The 21,354-nt window shown below is 37.6% G+C and overlaps 1 protein-coding gene and 3 non-coding genes across 5 annotated transcripts; all 4 read right to left on the bottom strand.

The window, feature by feature from the left end:
- Window positions 1-555: 555 nt before the first annotated feature.
- On the bottom strand, window positions 556-13,391 carry LOC111808630 (glutamine--tRNA ligase). Of its 2 annotated transcripts, XM_023694744.1 has the most exons (23): window positions 13,112-13,391; window positions 12,823-12,873; window positions 12,568-12,639; window positions 12,322-12,421; window positions 12,105-12,200; window positions 9,005-9,066; window positions 8,756-8,857; window positions 8,562-8,657; window positions 8,193-8,345; window positions 8,029-8,084; window positions 7,751-7,841; window positions 7,584-7,670; window positions 7,173-7,370; window positions 6,994-7,092; window positions 3,550-3,681; window positions 3,324-3,460; window positions 3,113-3,212; window positions 2,936-3,031; window positions 2,333-2,433; window positions 2,141-2,246; window positions 1,952-2,041; window positions 1,731-1,860; window positions 556-857 (listed from the first exon to the last, which is right to left on the bottom strand). In XM_023694744.1, the coding sequence occupies exons 1-23, from the start codon at window positions 13,247-13,249 to the stop codon at window positions 766-768; spliced, it is 2,385 nt and encodes a 794-aa protein (XP_023550512.1). In that variant the 5' UTR covers window positions 13,250-13,391; the 3' UTR covers window positions 556-765. The 2 variants fall into 2 exon arrangements, with proteins under 2 accessions (XP_023550512.1, XP_023550510.1); XM_023694742.1 differs by having other exon boundaries at window positions 8,029-8,345.
- Window positions 13,392-17,956: 4,565 nt separating this feature from the next.
- On the bottom strand, window positions 17,957-18,038 carry TRNAS-AGA. The gene has a single exon. It is a non-coding gene; the product is annotated as a tRNA-Ser (tRNA).
- A 101-nt stretch (window positions 18,039-18,139) lies between these two features.
- On the bottom strand, window positions 18,140-18,221 carry TRNAS-AGA. The gene has a single exon. It is a non-coding gene; the product is annotated as a tRNA-Ser (tRNA).
- Window positions 18,222-18,610: 389 nt separating this feature from the next.
- On the bottom strand, window positions 18,611-18,692 carry TRNAS-UGA. The gene has a single exon. It is a non-coding gene; the product is annotated as a tRNA-Ser (tRNA).
- Between the last annotated feature and the right edge of the window lie 2,662 nt (window positions 18,693-21,354).

The raw sequence follows: 21,354 nt of genomic DNA, 5'->3' as shown, positions 1-21,354 counted from the left end.
TTAGTAGTTTGTTGTTTAGGTTAGTAGCTGGGTAAGTGAGAAGATTAGAGATTATCACTTTCCAAGACTTAAAATACAAGTTTAACTTATATACGTTTATGTGAGTTAACATAAGAAATTCAGGCGATAACGGAAAGATCTTAAGATTAATTTTGTGTGATTTGATTTAGAAAAATTATTACTTCAACATCCCACCCTATGGAAATGTAAGACCCGAGCCTCAAAATTAAATACCCAACATTTTTTTTCTAAGTTTCAACTTTTAGATTTTGAGCTTAGAATCTAAATTTTGAGATTTTATCGAACATTATCGTACGTTCCATATCCAACATTATCGACACTGATTTTATTGATTAGTATCCATTATCCAATACCTATTTAAAAGAAGATTTCGAAAACTCGAGTTCTTATGACATGAGATTAACCTGCAGGATTAACAAACTTATAGATTGGAATGAGCAAGTCTATCAAACCTGGGCTACTAAATAGAATAACCTCCAAAGCCCCTAATATTTCCTACCAAGGCAAGGCACTTTCAGAATGAAGAACCAGATGAAGCTGAAGGCTAACTGATTAAGGCTATTTGGAGATGTAAAACAGGTATGTGTATAGAATGCCACAACATCTATATAAACGTGAGTGATGGACAAATGTAACGTTGGTACGTATACGATCGTTAAAGTGATAACTTTACCAGCTAAAACACCTTTCTTTCTTCTTTTTTTTTCCTCTACTTTTTTCATTGCATTTCTTTCTCTTTTCAACTCACTTGCTGCTCTTATAGCTATCTCTCAGCGTGACTGTGCGATTGAATACGAGTTTCTCAGGAGTTGAGTCTTTATCAACCGCAAAATACCCTGACAAAATGTAGAAAATAGAAGGATTGGAAAGTCAAAACAGAAGCACAACACGAAAAAATCAATAAGGAAAATTCTCTTAAGCAGCCTATCCAATTCTCCTTGTGTCTCTTATGAGGATTAGGATTACATATTATATCCAGAGGTCTCCACTGTTATATGTATAGGAAAAGAAAATGCAAGCAAACAAGAACTTTTCCTGCAAGAATCCTCAATATTAAAGATTTCCCTAAACCCGCCTGATACATAAAAATTTAAAATAAAATAAAAATAAAAATAAATAAAAAATAAAAAGTGGGGGGACAAGGTACATGTAGCGCTACCATCCCTACAATTTGGAGCTAGGTTATCTGCAAACAAGCTGCAAACAAGCAACAGAAGTTTCGAACTGTGTTCTTTGGAAATCTACTTTGACGAGAATGTGCGGAGGCATAGTTTCCTACCGTCTTTTGAGATGGCATGGTTCTCTAATCAAGGATTGTAGGGTTATGACAAAGGACTTCCTTCAGCATTCTTCATTTTAAGAATACTGGAAACTTTCGAGGCAGGCCAGCTTATTATTTATTATTATTTTTTTTCCTTTTTAATCGTACGTTCTTGGCTCAAGAGGAGTAGAAGAGTAGTAGGTTTTACTAGTAGGATTCTTTAAAGAGATGAAAATTTTCGCACTTCAATACCTCCTTTGGTTTTCTCCAAATAGAGTTTTTTGCGTTCATTTTGGCCAAAATTTTCTGTTTGATCTTTCCTTTGTTCTTTCATCATTCTTAATAGAACTCTCGCACAAAGTTAAAATAATAAATAAAGAACAATAATGATAACAAAAAACAAAAATAATTATTCAACTAAAGCATAAACCATATTGAGCAAACTTACCAAGCCTTTCAAATTGGAATGTATCCCCAACAACAGCATTCCTAAGTTCTGGTACAGCATATGCACTTGGGATGACTACTTTAGAATGTGGGTTCAAATCAGCAAGCCAATTATCAAGTTCAGCAGGGTTCTGATATGGAAAAAACCAGAAATTAGAAATCAAAATACAAAAAATGCATGGAAACAAACATGCATGGAGAAAAGCCATGTGCAATTCCAACCTCAGAAAGGAATAGCTTGTCAAACAATCTAACTTCCACATTGAGCGGATTAACTCCTGGAGAAGGTTGTGCAACCCAATGTAGGACCCCCTGCATAAAAAGATAGGTCGGAAACATGATTACTACACTGCAAGCTTTAAAGAACATCTAAAACTCTACAATAAAAAACTTTGGCCTAACAAAAGAAACCTTTGGCTTTGATTTCTTGGAAGCATCATATTCTGCTCGAATCTCAAGTACAGTTTCCTTATCATCCGCAAGGATAACATCTGTACATTTAATAGGATATGCATACCTGAAACCAAAGAAGAAAATTATCATTTTCTGGCATGCGTTTGTATGCAAATATAATGGCGAAACAAAATAGCAAGCATTAAATACCTCAGAAGGACAGACTTTCCAGGTGCAAGACCATAGTAATCTTTTGAATCTTTCAACCGGAAATCTGATTGTTCTATGTACACAATATTGGAAAAGGGAACCTAATGCAGTAACAGAACAAGTAGAAAGAGAACTACAATAAATTCAGTTTCGGTAGTAAAAGCAATGCAAAAAAAGAAAAAGGTGGAGTATACAATATTATAAATATATTAATAAGATAAATATCACAGAGAAATAGCAGATGTCCATTGAAAAAAATAAAATAAAATTACAAGAAATCAAAATATTAACAAGGTGGTGTAAACCATGTAATAAGGATCGTGCAACATAAGAATGCTGATAAAAGTTGAGATATTAACTGAAAATAAAGTTGAGTTATCCACAACGAAACAAATGAAAATTACAAGAAATCGAACATAATTATTGATAAGGTTCACATTTTAAGGATCGCCTTAGTATGATTGATAAAAAATGCTTCTTAGTAAGCTGAAATAGCGCCAATTTTAAAATTGTTGGGCAGATGAAACACCTCTTGAGATTTTTTTATTTATAAATCGACACCATACGCATATAGAACAGTATAAAGAGAAAAAACAAGTGCACCTTATAAAAGGCCGATGCCTCATCTGCTTGAGCTTCAGGCCATTTCTTGGCATCAAGATCCAAAATTGATCCATTTTCTAAGTTTGTAATAACAACCTGAGAGCATAAAAATTTCATTAAAAAACACCGAACAAGAAATATATTACAAGAAATCTAATAACAATCAAAGATGGGAACCTTAAGTGGCTGCAAGACAACCATTGCTCGTGCAGCAGTTTTATTTAGCTCTTCTCTAATGTGATATTCAAGACGATTGAACTGAATCAAAGAACAGTCACTGCAATGAAAACATCAAATAGTTATGGCAACAATAGAAAATAAATGCAGCATCAAATGCAACTGACTTCTTTTTACATGTACATATACTAGGGGAACTACAAATTCCAACCTTCTTGTAATTCCCATTCCTCGAACAAACGCATTAATTGCAGTTGATGTAACACCTCTGCGCCTAAGACCAGCAAGTGTCAATAGGCGAGGATCATCCCAACCATCAACCCACTTTTCCGTCACCAGTCGATTTAACTGCAAAGGACAACATGTGGTTAGTGAGGAAGCAAAAGATTAAATATCTAAGTTGTTCAAAAATAAATTTAAAAACATGCCACACCCACCTTACGCTTAGACAACACATTATTTGAAACATTGAGGCGAGAATATTCCCACACATACGGTTGATAAAGGTCCAGTGCATGCAATAACCAGTAGTACGAAGCACGACGTGTTTCAAATTCCAAGGTACACAGCTGAGAGAAGACAACAGAATAAAATAATGTACAGAGATCATATTCTGACCATCAATTACGTAAATGATGAACAAACATCACTATGCAAACAAGCTGCATAATAAGAATAAAACTCTGACAGGAATCCTTAATTTACTTGAGAATTCTCAACTGAGAACATACAACTATGACTAATTCAAAAGGGTCAGAGTCTCTTCCACACTTAACATAACCAACAGAGGAAGCTATAACTCCCTAACACACAAAATTCATATATCATAACAAACAATCGCATAATAATAACTACTACTTATCCTTGTGGATTGTGACAAAATTTCCTTTTTTCCCCCCTTCTAGCATAAGCATTCGCAATTGGAGGTTTAACAAACTCAAGTTTAAGATCCAGATACAGTGGGAGGGGGAAAGTTATAAGAATGCAAGATAAACAGTTTCCAGGGGTTTTAGGAGTCTAACAACTAAGCTAAGTAGTGGCACATTCTACCTTTTACCCCAAGCAACAAGGGGTTGAAAAAATCTTCTCAAAACAACCTTGGAATAGAAAAAAATAAACAAGTTGTAGATACACTCTATGCTAACGAATGGAGACGTTCTTCATGCATCTCATTACATTTCCCTTGAATGCACCGATGTTTTATGAGGAACAAGGCTGTTTTAAATACAGTACATATGCACTATTTATAAACAGTGCTACAAGGAACCTACGATCTCAGCAAACTGAGCTAATCAGAGAAACATTCCATTTTCCATGTTCCCATTACCACTCCCAGAACCAGGTACAAGCCACAAGAGACAAGCTCCAGAAAATTTAAAAATCACCCGCCACTGGCCAATTTAAAGATCTCCAATATTATAAGAACTAATAAACAAACAATATACTTGTTGAAGCATCCAAATATATTTCCCACTAAGAACGCCAATATTATTTTTAAACAAATAAGCTGCCTAAAGATATTTTCTTTTGAAGAGGCAACACAAATGCCTAACAAAAATTATAAGTGAATATAAAATTCAAAGCAATGAAAAAATATAATATAGTTAATTAAAAGAATTAAATTATTTTATAAAAATGAATAAATTCAAATGAATTAATAGCCAATTGGGATCGAAACAGGAACAAAATGACACTAATATAATTTTTGGAGAAAAGGTCAATCATACAACTGAACTTTCTAGGTTAGGTTGAATCAATTAAAATCCTAAACTAACAATTTTATCCATTAAAACCCTCAACTTTCAGAAGTGAATCAATTTAGACCTTCTGTTATTGATTCTGAACTATTTGCACTTAATTTATCTTCTAAAAACAATTCACTTAATTACATTTATAACAATTCAAAAACACCTAAATAAGATTATTCTCCTCCGAAAATCATACCATAGTAGCAAGAAAAATTATTGCATAGTTATTCCTACCAAACAGAGAAAAATAGAGAAAAAAAGGGGAAGAAGAAAAATCTCAATCATATTGACGAAAGCAACTACTATTTATGTGATTCGAGCTTTTCCTCCTAAAATTAAGTTAATCCCTACATTGAAAAAAGCCATGTGCACGTATGAGAATTATGCTCTAACAATTTAAAATAAAATCTAAATTAGTTAACTTAGGAAAGTTGGGGGCTTAAAGGAAAACAATTATTAGTTTGGGGTTTTAATTGATTTAACCTCGAATGTAAATTAACTTTTTCCCTTTCTTTTATACCTAAAATATCAGTAATTATACAGTGATCTAATATAACTCAGTCCTCAGACCACTGTGTAAAAATGACATTTACTAAGGTATTCTACCAATAAGTAGTATATTCTTGCAGGAGGTGGAGGAAGGACAGCCCAAGGTTCCAAATAAAGTATCAAGAAATATGCACGAGAAATGAAAATACTCAGGACGCAAGCTGTATGCATGCTGTTCATGGGATCCACTATTTGGAGGGGCTTCCCCACTTCGAAAGGAGGGCTGACTACTTTGATCAATAGTCTTGTCAAACATCCCCTCTTATTTGAGGTCAATCTTCAGAATCCCTTCAGAATCCATGTGGCTATTCGAAGAAACATTGAAAAGATTTTCATAAAGTCCCTTTGGAAGAGGGCTGACAAAGTCCAAGGGTGTCATCTTATTAGTTGGGACCAACTTTTGACTTCTCGTTTTCTTGGAGGTCTGGGTTTGGTAAATCTTAAATCAAAGAATTTCTGTCCTTACAAATTGGCTATGTAAGTTTGAGAAAGAAAACAATGCCCTACAGAGAATGGCGATGAAGAGCAAATTTTGTGTGGAATCAACTAGAGACTTTATCAACAATGTAAAAGGAATGGTTCCTTCAGCCATGGAAGGAAATTGCAAAGATCAGTAGTTTTTTCTGGAAAATGAGAGTTACATGATGGGAGATGGCTGCGAAATTCTACCTTGGGAAGGCAAGTGGATCACAAATCGGCCTCTAAAGGTGATGTTCCCCACATGTATTTCAAAAGCTAAAACCAGTGAAGGCCATCGGCTGTGGAACTCCATGGACCGAAACTGGGAATTGATGTTGAGGAGGGGTGTTTTGACAGAGAGCTTGAAGAGCGGAGCAACCTGTCTTCCATTTTGGAGCGTTGTAGGCCGACTAACATCCATGGTTAGTTGTAGTGGTGTCTAGAAAGTAGAAACTGGTGGAGTGTTCACAGTGAAGTCAGCTTATTTGGCATTTCAAGAGAACAATGGTTAAGTTCTTTTTGTGGATCTCAGCTCACGGAAGTATAAATACTATGACAAGGTTCAAATGAGATTTCCCTACCCATCTATCTCCCCGAATAATATGTTATGCCAGAGGAACACATTTGATCACCTTCTTCTACATTGCAATTTTGCTAGCAAGGCCTGGGATTACCATAACTTGTATGGTTTGAATTGGTGCAAGTCTCAGCGAATAGATGTCTGGATGGTGGAATCCCTGAAGGATGGGGTTTAAAAGATAAGGCTAAAGTGCTTTGGAACAACATTATTCTGAAGGGTGTTTTGTAGTTGATATGGAAGGAAAGAAGGCTACAATCTTAAGAAATGGTAGAATCTTTTTAGAACAGTTCAATCTTTTGATTATTATCGTGACCTTGTTTAGTTCAGTCTCTGATCGCGTAGCCAACATAAGCTATTTTGTAATTACTCCACTTTCTTCATCAACCTAGATTGGAAGGTTTTTATGTAGTTGGTCTCTTGTTGGGAAGGGGGCTCCTTGAGTCTGTCTGATAGGTTAAGTTTTGGTGGTTGAATGATGAGCTTATCATTTCTCATATAAAAATAAATAAATAAATAAAAATGAAAACATATCAAGGTAAACATACCGAATGTGTTATATTCTCAAGAGAATCCACAGTGCAGTGTGCATAATCGTAGCTTGGATAAATACACCACTTGTCTCCAGCATGTGGATGAGGAGTAAACTGGATGAGAAAATTGCAACATAAAGTATCAGTGTCTAATGAATTCAGATGTGTGTCAACGAGCTAAAGAAGAGACTCACCTTAATACGATATGCAATAAGATCATACATATTAAAATTATCACTCTGCATGTCTTGTTTCATTCTAAGAGTCGCCTTGCCTTCCTCAATCAGACCTTGCTTCATTTCGTCAAACAATTTCAATGACTCAGCCACAGGCCTATCCCTCCAGGGACTATTCATCTTTTTCTCTCTGTACTCCTTTATTTCGTCAGGAGTCTAAAACCAACAATTGAAAATATACTTCAGTCAAACAGATGTCAATGTTTTCATGGATCAATAAACACTGACACAAGCACGAAAGTTAAGGTAGCTGATTAACTCATGATAATTATCAATATTGAGGCCTCACAAATGGTATCTTAAAAGGAAGCAAGCACTGCCACTGCAATTCAAATGAAACAAGAAAAAGTACACAATTTGCATAATGACCTGGTGATCCACATAAGCATGACCCCTACGTATGAGCTCCACAGCTAACTCATACAGATCTTGGAAGTAATCACTAGTATAAGTAATCTGGTAAAGAAACAAGTAAATGGTATCAAGATAAAGAACAGATGAAATAAATAATTGACCAAAGTGGACTAAAATTACACCTTGAAAGGCTCCCAACCCATCCACTTGACAATCTCTTCTATATGATCAATATATTCCTTCTTCTCAGCTTCTGGATTCGTGTCGTCATACCTACAAGCACACATTTTGGAACAGCAGCAAAAATAAAACAGCCAACCATATTGTTCAAACTATGATATCGAAAGCAACGGTCAGAAATTGTTGAACCCAGAAGATTTAAGGTAAAAGAATGTTGAACTTAGTTACATATAAAAAAGATATATGAAGATTGTTGAAAATACAAGAAAAGAAATTTAACCTCAAATAACAACCTCCACCTCGCTCTTTTGCCAGGCCAAAATCAACAAACATTGCCTGATAGATCATAATGATAATGACAAATAGAGGAAAGTTTCTGGTCAAAGACTGAAGACAGCAATTGAAAAAAAGACAAAAAGCATATAAAAGAACAGCTGATACTACCTTGGCATGACCAATATGAAGATAACCATTTGGTTCAGGAGGAAAGCGAGTCAAAACTCTTCCCCCTGTTGCTTTTAGGTGCTTTTCAAGCAGCTCCTTGGTGTTGCAACATCTTAGGATAGTTCCATTACTGAAAAATACTTCAGTATGAACCTTTCAATTTGTAAAGAAAGAAACTTGTGTTAAGAAGTGTACTAGTTTCCAGGAAATCCTTCACAACCATATTTACTAATTCAGTTCATGCAAATCTCTTTTGTATGGAGAGATGAGAATAGCTGATGAGTTTTCTAAGAGAAAAGTACAAAAAAATTATTTAGAAAAAAAAGAGACATAATCCATTATAGAAAACCAAGTATCAATTTAATTTACCTTATAATTATCCTCTGGCCGGGGGAATATTAAATATGGGTTAAGATCTTCCTCAGATGGAGGCTGTTCCACAGAAACAATAGCAACAGGTTTATCCTGCAAGAGAGTCGAGAGTTATAATAGAAAATAAGGTACAAAAGGACTAGTCATCACACAGAGATACAGGAACTACACAGTACAGAGGATGTACTCACGTCTACTTTAGCAGGCTTCTCTTTTTTCTTTTTCACTATCTTTTCATTATCTGCTGCAGTCCTTTCACCGAGTAATTCAAATAATTTGGAATCAATATATTGCTGTCACCATAAAGTAAACGGGTAAAGGAAAAACAACGTTAGAGAAACAGAAAAAAATATATATTATAGGAATAAATTAAATGGGCGCAATCATATGTAGTTATAGTACAAACTCATAAAAACAAAGTTCTCATAAGTTAGAAGCACCTTTACAATCTTTGGATCAGCCCAAGGATGCTTCTTCCGTACCTGCCCAAACAAGTCACCCACTGCAACCAAAAGAAATACGTAAATATAGTTCAACTAACTTGAATAACTTTTGTAAATATAAACTATCTATATGCATGCAATGCCATGGAACTTTCCATCCTAAATAAAACAGGCAGCATACCAACTGGCATGCAATCTGGCAGTTACACACTGCAGAAGGGTGCAGAGACAACCCACAGAACCTATGTGCAATTTTGCCCCTAGAATAAATTTTCCATCCCTGGCCCTTACTTTCATCCCATACACGTGCGCTTACTGCTTACAACAATTCCATTCTCTAAATTTAGAGAGTAAAAGAGGAAATGATTCAATAAATTCATGGAAAACCTAGCCTACAAATTTGGCATTAGATTAGTCAAATGGATGTTAGATATCCTAAGTAGCTAACAAAGCATAAATCTATAAGCTTAAATATATACGGGTTTACAGCCCCTCTCTTTGACCATTAGGACCATTGGGCTAACTGGTGGTTTGTTTTTCATTTCATGGTCAGATGTCACCCCTAAAGGAGCTAGATCTGTGCCGGGATATGCCTTTTGATAAAAGCAACAGACATAAAAATAATAATATAATGATACATAAATGATCAGAAAAGTGAAAAGGAAACCCTGAGATACAACTGAATACACATATATTCAGATTGATGCAATCTATTACAAGCGTGGAAGGAAAGTTTTATGTGGCCATTAATGTTGTCTGATAGTAAAGCATATACATAACAATTAAGAATGAATAGAAGTGCAAAACAAAGAAGAATTTATCCGATGAAAAAAGCAACACTTAGCTTAAGAATGTTGGATTAGAAAACAACACCAATCAAGCACAGACGCTTTGCAGTACAGCATAACAATATGAAGCATTGAATCAAAACAAATTATTAACAAGAAAAATTGGTATTAGTCAAACAGGTTCATTTTCATGGAAAAAAATGAAAAGAGACTGATGCTCAAAAGATACAAAACTCTACACAGGAATGAAAAGAAACCACTAAGAAGGATTACAAAAAAAGAATGTCAGGCTGCGAGCAAAAGAGACTGAAGAAGGAAGAAGGAAGAAAGAGATTTGAAACCTAAGAATACTTTTTCATTCATATTAGATCTTAAGTCAAATTACAAAAAGAAGATAAAATACCTGTCAACGAAGCACAAACTCAAATACACCCAACCGTACAAAACTCCAAACCACCATAATAAATATCTCCATAATCTTCCAAAACAAAGCTTCATAAAAACAATCAACAACCTTCAAACTCCAAAATGAATAAAAAAAATTGAAATTGAACACGATCTTCCAGATAGCACGAAAAGCAAACAGTCCTCAAAGCCTCCGGATTACCAATAAGAAATTTCCATTGCTATGTAATCAAAATAGTGAGTGAAACACAACTGGATCTTAATTTCTGGTGACTGAAGAGTGATTTCTTCCATCTATAATCGACAAACCTCAATAAAGAAATGGAATTTGGGAGGGATTAATGATGTTGATTGCGAAATATCAACTAAATTCATTTTATCGCTAATTTGGGAGGATAAAGAAAAAGATTTTCAAATGCTTCTGCAAAAGAGTCTTTGACAAAAATTCATCAATCTCTGTACCAGCTAAATGTGCTTCAAAATCCTCATTGCTCATACTATCATCAAATATTGCATTAGATTTGATATCATGAACAGTTGGAGTGGAGACAGGATCCTTAGTGGTGAGTGAAATAGTGACATCTTTGGTTAAAGTGACATTTGATCCAGGAGGAGTGATCACTAAAAGTATAAAGGAGTTAGAGGTTGTGAAAGGGGCTATTTAAACTTTGGAGAGGAAGTTAGGAGTCGAACACAAACTTCTTCCAAAATGTCCAAATTAATAGTTGAATTTTTAGGTACGCCAGAGTCATCTTTCTTCCGAGTATAATGGAAAGGGTATGCTTCAATAAGTCTATTTTTTATTTTAGAAACATGAAGTGTAGGTTTGAAAATGATAAAAACCTAAATAGATGATTGAGAAGACCAAACGTTATTTGTAGAATGTTTTGTATCCTAAAGGTTATCTTGAAAAAAAAAATCATTCAACTTCTACGGTTGAACATGCAATGGAATAGAATTCAACTCAACATCTGTGGCCAAAAACTCATCAATAGAATAGTAAAGTGTTCATCCATCATAACTTGATTCCACTAAATTTGCAAAAATTGGGAATTGACAAGTCCCCATGATATATGTCCCCAAAATGAAGAGAAAAAATGTTGACCAATTACTTCAAAACAAGAATGCTTCCAAAAAGGTAAAGGTAAATTCTACAAAGATATCTAGCAAAAATATCCATCAATAAGCTTTGGATGAGAGTGTTCTTGAGACCATTTCTCAATTTTCAGGTGAAGATGTCCAATTTGCCTCTACTTGCCATCAAACTACAACTAAAAAAAATCAATACTCAATTTCAACCAGACCTTATCTGCCATGAAGGGACTAAGAGCAATCTTGGATTAAAAATATGCCACTAAAGTATTGTGAATTTTCAAGAGTTGAAGGCTAACAATCTAGAACCTACCAAGATAGAATTGAAGTTCATTTCTACCACTTTTTTTTTTCTTTCCTTACCAAAAATGTAGAAGCATCTGATCTCCTCTTTTGTACCACTTCCGAGTAACTTTTGAGGAGTTGATTATAGTCGACTAGCCCTGACTACAATATTTATCCTTTTTCAACATGATTTGTGTAAATGAAAGATGAGTAGTGATTTTTCTCAACTTTTAAGAGAATCTCTAATCATTTCCCAAAAAACTACCCAACCTTTCTTTTCAACACCGACAAGTACTTGAAATTTCTTTCTACCTCTACAACTTCCTAAGATGCCACCATGTTTAGAAGCATATCTAGTTAAAAAAAAAAAAGGCATAAAATGGTCTATACTCGTCTCACAACTTTTCCACACTCTTCTCCATATCCACATATCTTCAAAGAGAAGCTTAAGAAACCAAATAATAATGAAAATAAAAAAAACTTTGAGGCAACACACTTCAAATCTCTAATATGAGAAAAGTACTAACCATTCGTTCGATAACGTTGCTCCAGAATTTCATTTTTATGTTCTTCAAAGACCTCATTCACAGTCTTCTCAATTTCTTCAACTGAAACTTCTACACCTGCATGAACATATAATATAATGAAGTTATTAACACATAGCATAGAACCATGGAGAGAAACCAACGATAAGTGTGCACTCTACTAAAGGATCAAGCTGAATAAAAAGTAATATGATCATACCAACACCACATTTATCTTCAAATTCATTTAATTTAATATCTTCTTGGCCTGCAGCAGAAAAAAATGAAAATGCCGCTTCCAATTGAGCCGGCATCTTTATCTGCAAAGTAACATAAGATATTAAAAGAGCACGTATTGTTGTATGGTTACAATTATCCAGCAACTTAAACAAGCAGCTCAAGGAATGACACAATAAGAAGGTATTTCAAGGATGTTCGAGATGGTTATTTCGTTAAGAAAGAAAACCTTATTTGAGGTAACATATTTCAGCAATATTGGTCGATGAACAAGTGCATTTGTAGGATACTTTGTCGCAACCTGAACATAAATGTAACGCAAGCTATTAAATAATTCAGGGAAGTTTGTTTCCTTTAGAGGATATAATAAGTACAAACAAATATTTACAGAAGTACTGAAACAATTAAATGAATCAAGTATTCTTCAAGAAAACACGTCCAGCTAACATTTCCCAAGAACTTAAAAGTAGTTGGAGAATCTTACAGTATACAATAGATTTCCAACAGCCTTATCGCATCCTTCAAGCACGCCAGCCTAAAAATGAGGGATGAAAAGTGACGAAAAACGAACTTACATTAACTTTCGCGACCTCAAACCTCAATTACGTCAAATCAAGACAACATATAGCAGAACTATTAAGTTTTTCAATAAATCCGTCTCTTTTAATGATCCACTACACATTACACATCGCTTTCTTTCATTTCCTTAATATTTCACTTGTTTCATCGAGTAATCACAAAAACTGATAGGGATAAGAGACAAGTGAGAATACCTCATGAATAACGGCATTGAGATTGGCAGTGACCTTATTGTTGGCAACGGTGTTTCGTGCAGTACGCTCATCCAATCCGATTCTCAGAAACTGCTCCAGCAACTTGTCCTTGTCGAGATTCTCGTTTTTCACCGTCATTTCGAACGCAAATGGAAGACGGAGGAGGGAGAGAGGGGAGTGGAGTTAATGGAGATAAACCCTAACAAAACTGTGGGGGAATAAAAAGGAAACAGTGAGCTGTGTGGGGGTGGAAAGGTTCTGCCGTTGGATTCTAATTTTTAGGACACGATTCTGCATTGACCTAGTGGATACAAAAGGTAAAATCCAACATTTCAAAGCCCCAAGTTGCAAAATAAAATACTTGGCCTTCAAGCGATCCTTTTTTATCCAATTAAAAAAAACATTCATATTGAAAAATAAAATAAAAAACTAAAATAAAATACTTGACCTTCAAGCAATCCTTTTCATTTATCAAATTGGGTCGGATAAATTTAATTTTTTTTTAATTTTATTAATTTTTTATTAAATAATGAACCAAATTATTCATTTCAATTTTTATTTTTAATAAAAATAACATGTTAGTTTATAATGTAAAGATTTATAATAGAAATTAGGATATTTAAAGAAGTTTAAAGCAAAAGTTGCTATGTTTATCATAATTTAATGTGGCATTCAAACCCTATTACATGCTCACAATTATGTTAAATCTAAAATAATAAAAATGGATGCTTCTTACTAAGCTTAATTCTTAATTGTAAATTGAAATTGCATTTGTCAAAATAATAGAAAAAGGAAGAACATAATTGGCAAGATTATAATCCAAATAATTGTTTTAGTTAAAATTTAAAATTAATAATTATACTTGAAACTGGGCGGGCAAAGCTCACATGATTTCTAAGCACGCCCGAATAATCACTTCGGCACACCCACCACCTTACCTAATTGAGCTTGAGTTCCCTCTTAAGAGATCATGACACCGGTTGGAGAAGTACGACCGTGACACACCGCATACCCCACATAATTTCTTGTCATCCTCAATAACCACTCTTACCATAATGGCGGGATTCGAACCTACATAAGGCAAAGCCCACATGATTTCTAGTTATGCTCGATAACCACTCTGGCACACCCACCTATAATAATCTATAGTCTTGCCTAATAACCTCTAGGGCAGCCCCACCAACCGAGCACATAATTTTAGGATTGTTTTAGTTAAAATCTAAAAGTATAGCCATGTCCAAGTGCCACTCAGGTCAACACGAGAGGTGTGTGGTTGAACAAGCTTTGATAACGAACAAGTGATGTTAAGTTGACGAAGGTAAACCTTGCGGAAGGTTCAACAAAACCGCAAAGCCTGATGGAAAATTTAAATGGGGCTTGAGGCACGAGCAGTGTGTGGTAGAACAAGTTTGGATTCCGCACAAGTGATGTTCGGTTGACGAAAATGAGGCACGAGCAGTGTGTGATACAACAAGTTTGGATTCCGCACAAATGATGTTCGGTTGACAAAAATAAATCTCGTCGAAGGTTTGACGAAACCACAAAGTTGGATGAAAATTACTTCGGCAAGATTCGAACATAGGCAAAGCCCACATGATTTTTAGTTATGCCCGATAACCACTTCGGCACACCCATCCTGCCATAATCTATAGTCATGCCTAATAACCACTCAGGCAACCCCTGCAATGTAGCACACAATTTTAAGATTGTTTTAGTTAAAATAAAAAATTATAGTCATGCCCAATAACCCCTCGAGAACGACGCGTGTGGTCGAACAAGCTTAGATTCTGTACAAGTGATGTTTGGTTGGCAAAGGTAAATTCTCGTTGAAAGTCTGACGAAGCCACAAAACACAAAACCGGATGAAAAAATTGAATGGGAAATGAGTTCGGGATCATCACGCCGGTTGAAGAAGTACGACTGTGACACACTAAAAGAAGACAAAAAGAAGAAAAAAATTCATTCGTGAGTGGCAAGATTCGAACATAGGCAAAGCCCACATGATATTTAGTCATGCCCGATAACCACTTCAGCACACCCATCCTGCCATAATCTATAGTCATGCCTAATAACCACTCGGGCAACCCCTGCAATGTAGCACACAATTTTAAGATTGTTTTAGTTAAAATAAAAAAATTATAGTCATGCCCAATAACCCCTACGCGTGTGGTCAAACAAGCTTAGATTCTGTACAAGTGATGTTTGGTTGGCAAAGGTAAATTCTCGTTGAAAGTCTGACGAAGCCACAAAACACAAAACCGGATGAAAAAATTGAATGGGAAATGAGTTCGGGATCATCACGCCGGTTGAAGAAGTACGACCGTGACACACTAAAAGAAGACAAAAAGAAGAAAAAAATTCATTCGTGAGTGGCAAGATTCGAACATAGGCAAAGCCCACATGATATTTAGTCATGCCCGATAACCACTTCAGCACACCCATCCTGCCATAATCTATAGTCATGCCTAATAACCACTCGGGCAACCCCTGCAATGTAGCACACAATTTTAAGATTGTTTTAGTTAAAATAAAAAATTATAGTCATGCCCAATAACCCCTCGAGAACGACGCGTGTGGTCAAACAAGCTTAGATTCTGTACAAGTGATGTTTGGTTGGCAAAGGTAAATCCTCGTTGAAAGTCTGACGAAGCCACAAAACACAAAATCAGATGAAAAAATTGAATGGGAAATGAGTTCGGGATCATCACGCCGGTTGAAGAAGTACGACCGTGTCACACTGAAAGAAGAAGAAAGAAGAAAAAAATTCTTTCGTGAGTGGCAGGATTCAAACCTGCACAAGCAAAGCACACATGATTTCAAGTCATGCCTGATAACCACTCCGGCACACCAACCCTACTATACCCTATAGTCATGCCTAATAACCACTCGGACAACCCCTGCAATGGAGTCATGCCCATTAACCACTCGAGCAGCACGAACGACGTGTGGTCGAACAAGCTTAGATTCTATACAAGTTGGTAAAGGTAAATCTCGTTGAAGGTCTGACGAAACCACAAAGCCGGATGAAAAATTTGAATGGGGCTTGAGTTCGGGATCATCACGCCAGTTGAAGAAGTACAACTGTGACACACTGAAAGAAGAAAAAAAGATGAAAAAAAATTCACTCGTGAGTGGCAGGATTCGAACCTACGCAAGCAAAGCTCCCATGATTTCAAGTCGTGCCACACCCATCCTGCTATAATCTGTAGTCATGCCTAATAACCACTCGGACAACCCCCTACAATGGAGTCATGCCCATTAACCACTCGATCAGCACGAACGACGCGTGTGGTCGAACAAGCTTAGATTCTGTACAAGTGATGTTTGGTTGGCAAAGGTAAATCTCGTTGAAGGTCTGACGAAAACACAAAGCACAAAGCCGTATGAATTTGAATGGGGCTTGAGTTCGGGATCATCACGATTGAAGAAGTACGACCGTGACACATTGAAAGAAGAAAGAAAGATGAAAACAAAGCCGTATGAATTTGAATGGGGCTTGAGTTCGGGATCATCACAATTGAAGAAGTACGACCGTGACACATTGAAAGAAGAAAGAAAGATGAAAAAAATTCACTCGTGAGTGGCAGGATTCGAACCTGCGCGAGCAAAGCCCACATGATTTCAAGTCATGCCCGAGAAAGTCTTGCCTAATAACCACTCGGACAACCCCTGCAACGGAGTCATGCCCATTAACCACTCGAGCAGCATGAACAATGTGTGTGGTCGAACAAGCTTAGATTCTATACAAGTGATGTTTGGATGGAAAGGTAAATCTCGTTGAAGGTCTGACGAAACCACAAAGCCGGATGAAAAATTTGAATGGGGCTTGAATTCGGGATCATCACGCGGTTGAAGAAGTACGATCGTGACATGCTGCATACCCCACGTGATTTCTAGTCCATGAAACACTGAAAGAAAAAAAAAAAAAAGATGTAAAAATTTCATTCGTGAGTGGCAGGATTCGAACCTGCACGAGCAAAGCCCACATGATTTCTAGTCATGCACGATAACCACTCCAGCATAATTTGTAGTCATGCCTAATAACCACTCGAGCAACCCCTGCAACAGAGTCATGCCCATTAACCACTCGAGCAGCACGAACGACGCGTGTGGTCAAACAAGCTTAGATTCTGTACAAGTGATGTTTGGTTGGCAAAGGTAAATCTCGTTGAAGGTCTGACGAAACCACAAAGCACAAAATCGGATGAAAATTTTGAATGGGGCTTGAGTTTGGGATCATCACGCCGGTTGAAGAAGTACGACCGTGACACACTGAAAGAAGGAAAAAAAAGAAAAAAAATCATATGTGGGTCGTGAGCGGCAGGATTTGAACCTACGTGGGCAAAGTCCACATGATTTCTAGTCATGCCCGATAATCACTCCGGCACACCCACCCCTCCATAATTTGTAGTCATGCCTAATAACCACTCGGGCAACCCCTGCAAGTACAAACCTGCGCGGGCAAAGCCCACATGATTTCTAGTCATGCCCGATAACCACTCTGGCACACCCACCCTACTATAATCTATAGTCATGCCTAATAACCACTCGGATAACCCCTGCAATGGAGTCATGCCCATTAACCACTCGAGCAGCACGAACGACTCGACCTCTAATAACCACTCGGACAACCCCTGCAATGCGGTCGAACAAGCTTAGATTCTGCACAAGTGATGTTTGGTTGGCAAAGGTAAATCTCGTTGAAGGTCTGACGAAACCACAAAGCACAAAACCGGATGAAAAAATTGAATGGGGCTTGAGTTCGGGATCATCACGCCGGTTGAAGAAGTACGACCGTGATACACTGAAAGAAGGAAAAATAAAGAAAAAAATTCATATGTGGGCCGTGAGTGGCAGGATTCTAACCTGCGCGGGCAAAGCCCACATGATTTCTAGTCATGCCCGATAACCACTCCGGCACACCCACCCCTCCAAAATTTGTAGTCATGCCTAATAACCACTCGGGCAACCCTTGCAAGTACGACCGTGACACACTGAAAGAAGGAAAAAGAAAGAAAAAAATTTATTCGTGAATGGCAGGATTCGAACCTGCGCGGGCAAAGCCCACATGATTTCTAGTCATGCCCGATAACCACTCCGGCACACCCACCCTACTATAATTTGTAGTCATGCCTAATAACCACTCGGACAACCCCTGCAATGGAGTCATGCCCATTAACCACTCGAGCAGCACAAACGACGCGTGTGGTCGAACAAGCTTAGATTCTGTACAAGTGATGTTTGGTTGGCAAAGGTAAATCTCGTTGCAGGTCTGACGAAAACACAAAGCACAAAGCCGTATATGGTCGAAGAAGCTTAGATTCTGTACAAGTGATGTTTGGTTGGCAAAGGTAAATATCGTTGAAGGTCTGACGAAAACACAAAGCACAAAGCCGTATGAAAAATTTGAATGGGGCTTGAGTTCGGGATCATCACGCCGGTTGAAGAAGTACGACCGTGACACACTGAAAGAAGAAAAAAAGATGAAAAAAATTCATTCATGAGTGGCAGGATTCGAACCTACGCGAGCAAATCCCACATGATTTCAAATCATGCCCGATAACCACTCCGGCACACCCACCCTGCTATAACCTGTAGTCATGCCTAATAACCATTCGAACAACCCCTGCAACGGAGTCATGCCCATTAACCACTCGAGCAGCACGAACGACGCGTGTGGTCGAACAAGCTTAGATTCTGTACAAGTGATGTTTGGATGGCAAATGTAAATCTCGTTGAAGGTCTGACGAAACCACAAAGCCGGATGAAAAATTTGAATGGGGCTTGAGTTTGGGATCATTGGATGGCAAAGGTAAATTGAAGGTCTGACGAAACCACAAAGCGGATGTAAAATTTGAATTGGGCTTGAGTTTGGGATTATCAGTTGAAGAAGTACGACCGTGACACACTGCATACCCCACAGATTGTGTACAAGTGATGTTTGGATGACAAAGGTAAATCTCGTTGAAGGTCTGACGAAACCACAAAGCCGGATGAAAATTTTGAATGGGGCTTGAGTTCGGGATCATCGGATGGCAAAGGTAAATCTCGTTGAAGGTCTGACGAAACTACAAAGCGGATGAAAAATTTGAATGGGGCTTGAGTTTGGGATCATCAGTTGAAGAAGTACGACCTTGACACATTGCATACCCCACATGATTTCTAGTTCGTGACACACTGAAAGAAGAAAAAAAGATATAAAAAATTCATTCTTGAGTGGTAGGATTCGAACCTACACGGGCAAAGCCCACATGATTTCTAGTCATGCCCGATAACCACTCCCATACACCCACCCTGTCACAATCGGTAGTCATTCTTAATAACCACTCGAGCAACCCGTCCAACGGAGCACACAATTTTAACATTGTTTTAGTTAAAATCTAAAATTATAGTCATGTCGAATAACCACTCGAGCAGCACGAACGAGGCGTGTGGTCGAACATGCTTAGATTCTGTACAAGTGATGTTTGGTTGGCAAAGGTAAATTTCGTTGAAGGTTTGACGAAAACACAAAGCACAAAGCCGGATGAAAAATTTGAATGGGGTTTGAGTTCGGGATCATCACGCCGGTTGAAGAAGTACGACCGTGACACACTGAAAGAAGAAAAAAACTACATACCCCACATGATTTCTAGTCCGTGACACACTGAAAGAAGAAAAAAAGAAGAAAGTGAGTGGCAGGATTCGACATGCGCAGGCAAAGCCCACATGATTTGTAGTCATGCTCGATAACCACTCCGACACACCCACCCTGCCATAATCTATAGTCATGCCTAATAACCACTCAGGCAACCCCTGCAACGTAGCACACAATTTTAAGATTTTTTTAGTTAGAATCTAAAATTATAGTCCTGCCCATTAACCACTCGAGCAGCACGAACGACGCGTGTGGTCGAACAAGCTTAGATTTTGTACAAGTAATGTTTGGTTGACAAAGGTAAATCTCGTTGAAGGTCTGACGAAACCACAAAGCCGATGAAAAATTTGAATGAGGCTTTAGTTCCACCTTAAGGGATCATGACGCCAATTGACGAAGAAGTAGGATCGTGATACGAAAGTAGGAAAAAAGCAAGAAGAAAAAAATTCATTCGTGAGTGGCAAATTTCAAACCTGCGCGGGCAAGACCCACATGATTTCTAGTCATGCCTGATAACCACTCCGGCACACCCGCCTTGCCATAATTTATAGTCATGCCTAATAACCACTCAGTTAGCCCCTCCAACGGAGCACATAATTTTAAGATTGTTTTAGTCAAAATCTAAAATTATAGTCATGCCCAAAAATCACTCGAGCAACACGAACGACACGTGTGGTTGAACAAGCTTGGATCCGCACAAGAGATGTTCGGTTGGCGAAGGTAAATCTCGTCGAAGGCCTGACGAAACCACAAAGTCGATGAAAAGTTTGAATTGGGGCTTGAGTTCCACCTTAAGGGATCATGACGCCAGTTCAAGAAGTACGACCGTGACACACTGCATGCCCCACATGATTTCTAGTCATGCCCGATAACCACTCCTACCATTCGCCTTAGCCCATGTGTCGGAGGTTGAATTATGCACCCGCTATTTGGAACGTATGTCGTAAATGGTTTAGCATGGACATGAGAGAATCCAATGCTCGAGTGAACCCGAATGAATAGATTTTTGGGATGTCCATATGAGATGATCGACACATGGGTCAGTTCCCAACGAATGTGTCCGATCAAGCCAAGATGAGTGATGTGTCCCAAGACATGGGACGACATCACGATGCATGGATTATGTTGTTGGAAACTAAGATGACAATGAGATATGACATTGTTGTGTCACAATGATTGAATATGCACGCACCGACAACATATGGCAAAACAAGCTTAGATTTTGCATAAGCGATATTCAATTGGAGAAGGCAAACCTAATCGATGGTTTGACGAAGCCACAAAACTGGGCGAAAAATATGAATGGGGCTTGAGTCCCCTTCAAAGCTTGTCATGAGCATATCAAGATCACAACGCCTCACAGTTGAAAATGTACGACCGTGGCACCCCACATGGGACATGATTTCTATTCATCCTGTGAGTGACATGATTCGAACCTACACGAGCATAACCCACATAATTTCTAGTCAGGCTCGATAACGACTCTGACACATCCACTCCGGCTTCTAAAATTAATCATTGTAAACAAAGTAATAGAAAAATAAAAAAACATGAAGGCAAATTCGAAGTTGCGCTTACCGAGCCCACATAATTTCTAGTCATGCTC

The sequence above is a fragment of the Cucurbita pepo genome, chromosome LG13 (genome assembly GCF_002806865.2).
Source record: "Cucurbita pepo subsp. pepo cultivar mu-cu-16 chromosome LG13, ASM280686v2, whole genome shotgun sequence".
Taxonomy (NCBI): domain Eukaryota; kingdom Viridiplantae; phylum Streptophyta; class Magnoliopsida; order Cucurbitales; family Cucurbitaceae; genus Cucurbita; species Cucurbita pepo.
This window is presented reverse-complemented; position numbering and strand designations above follow the sequence as displayed.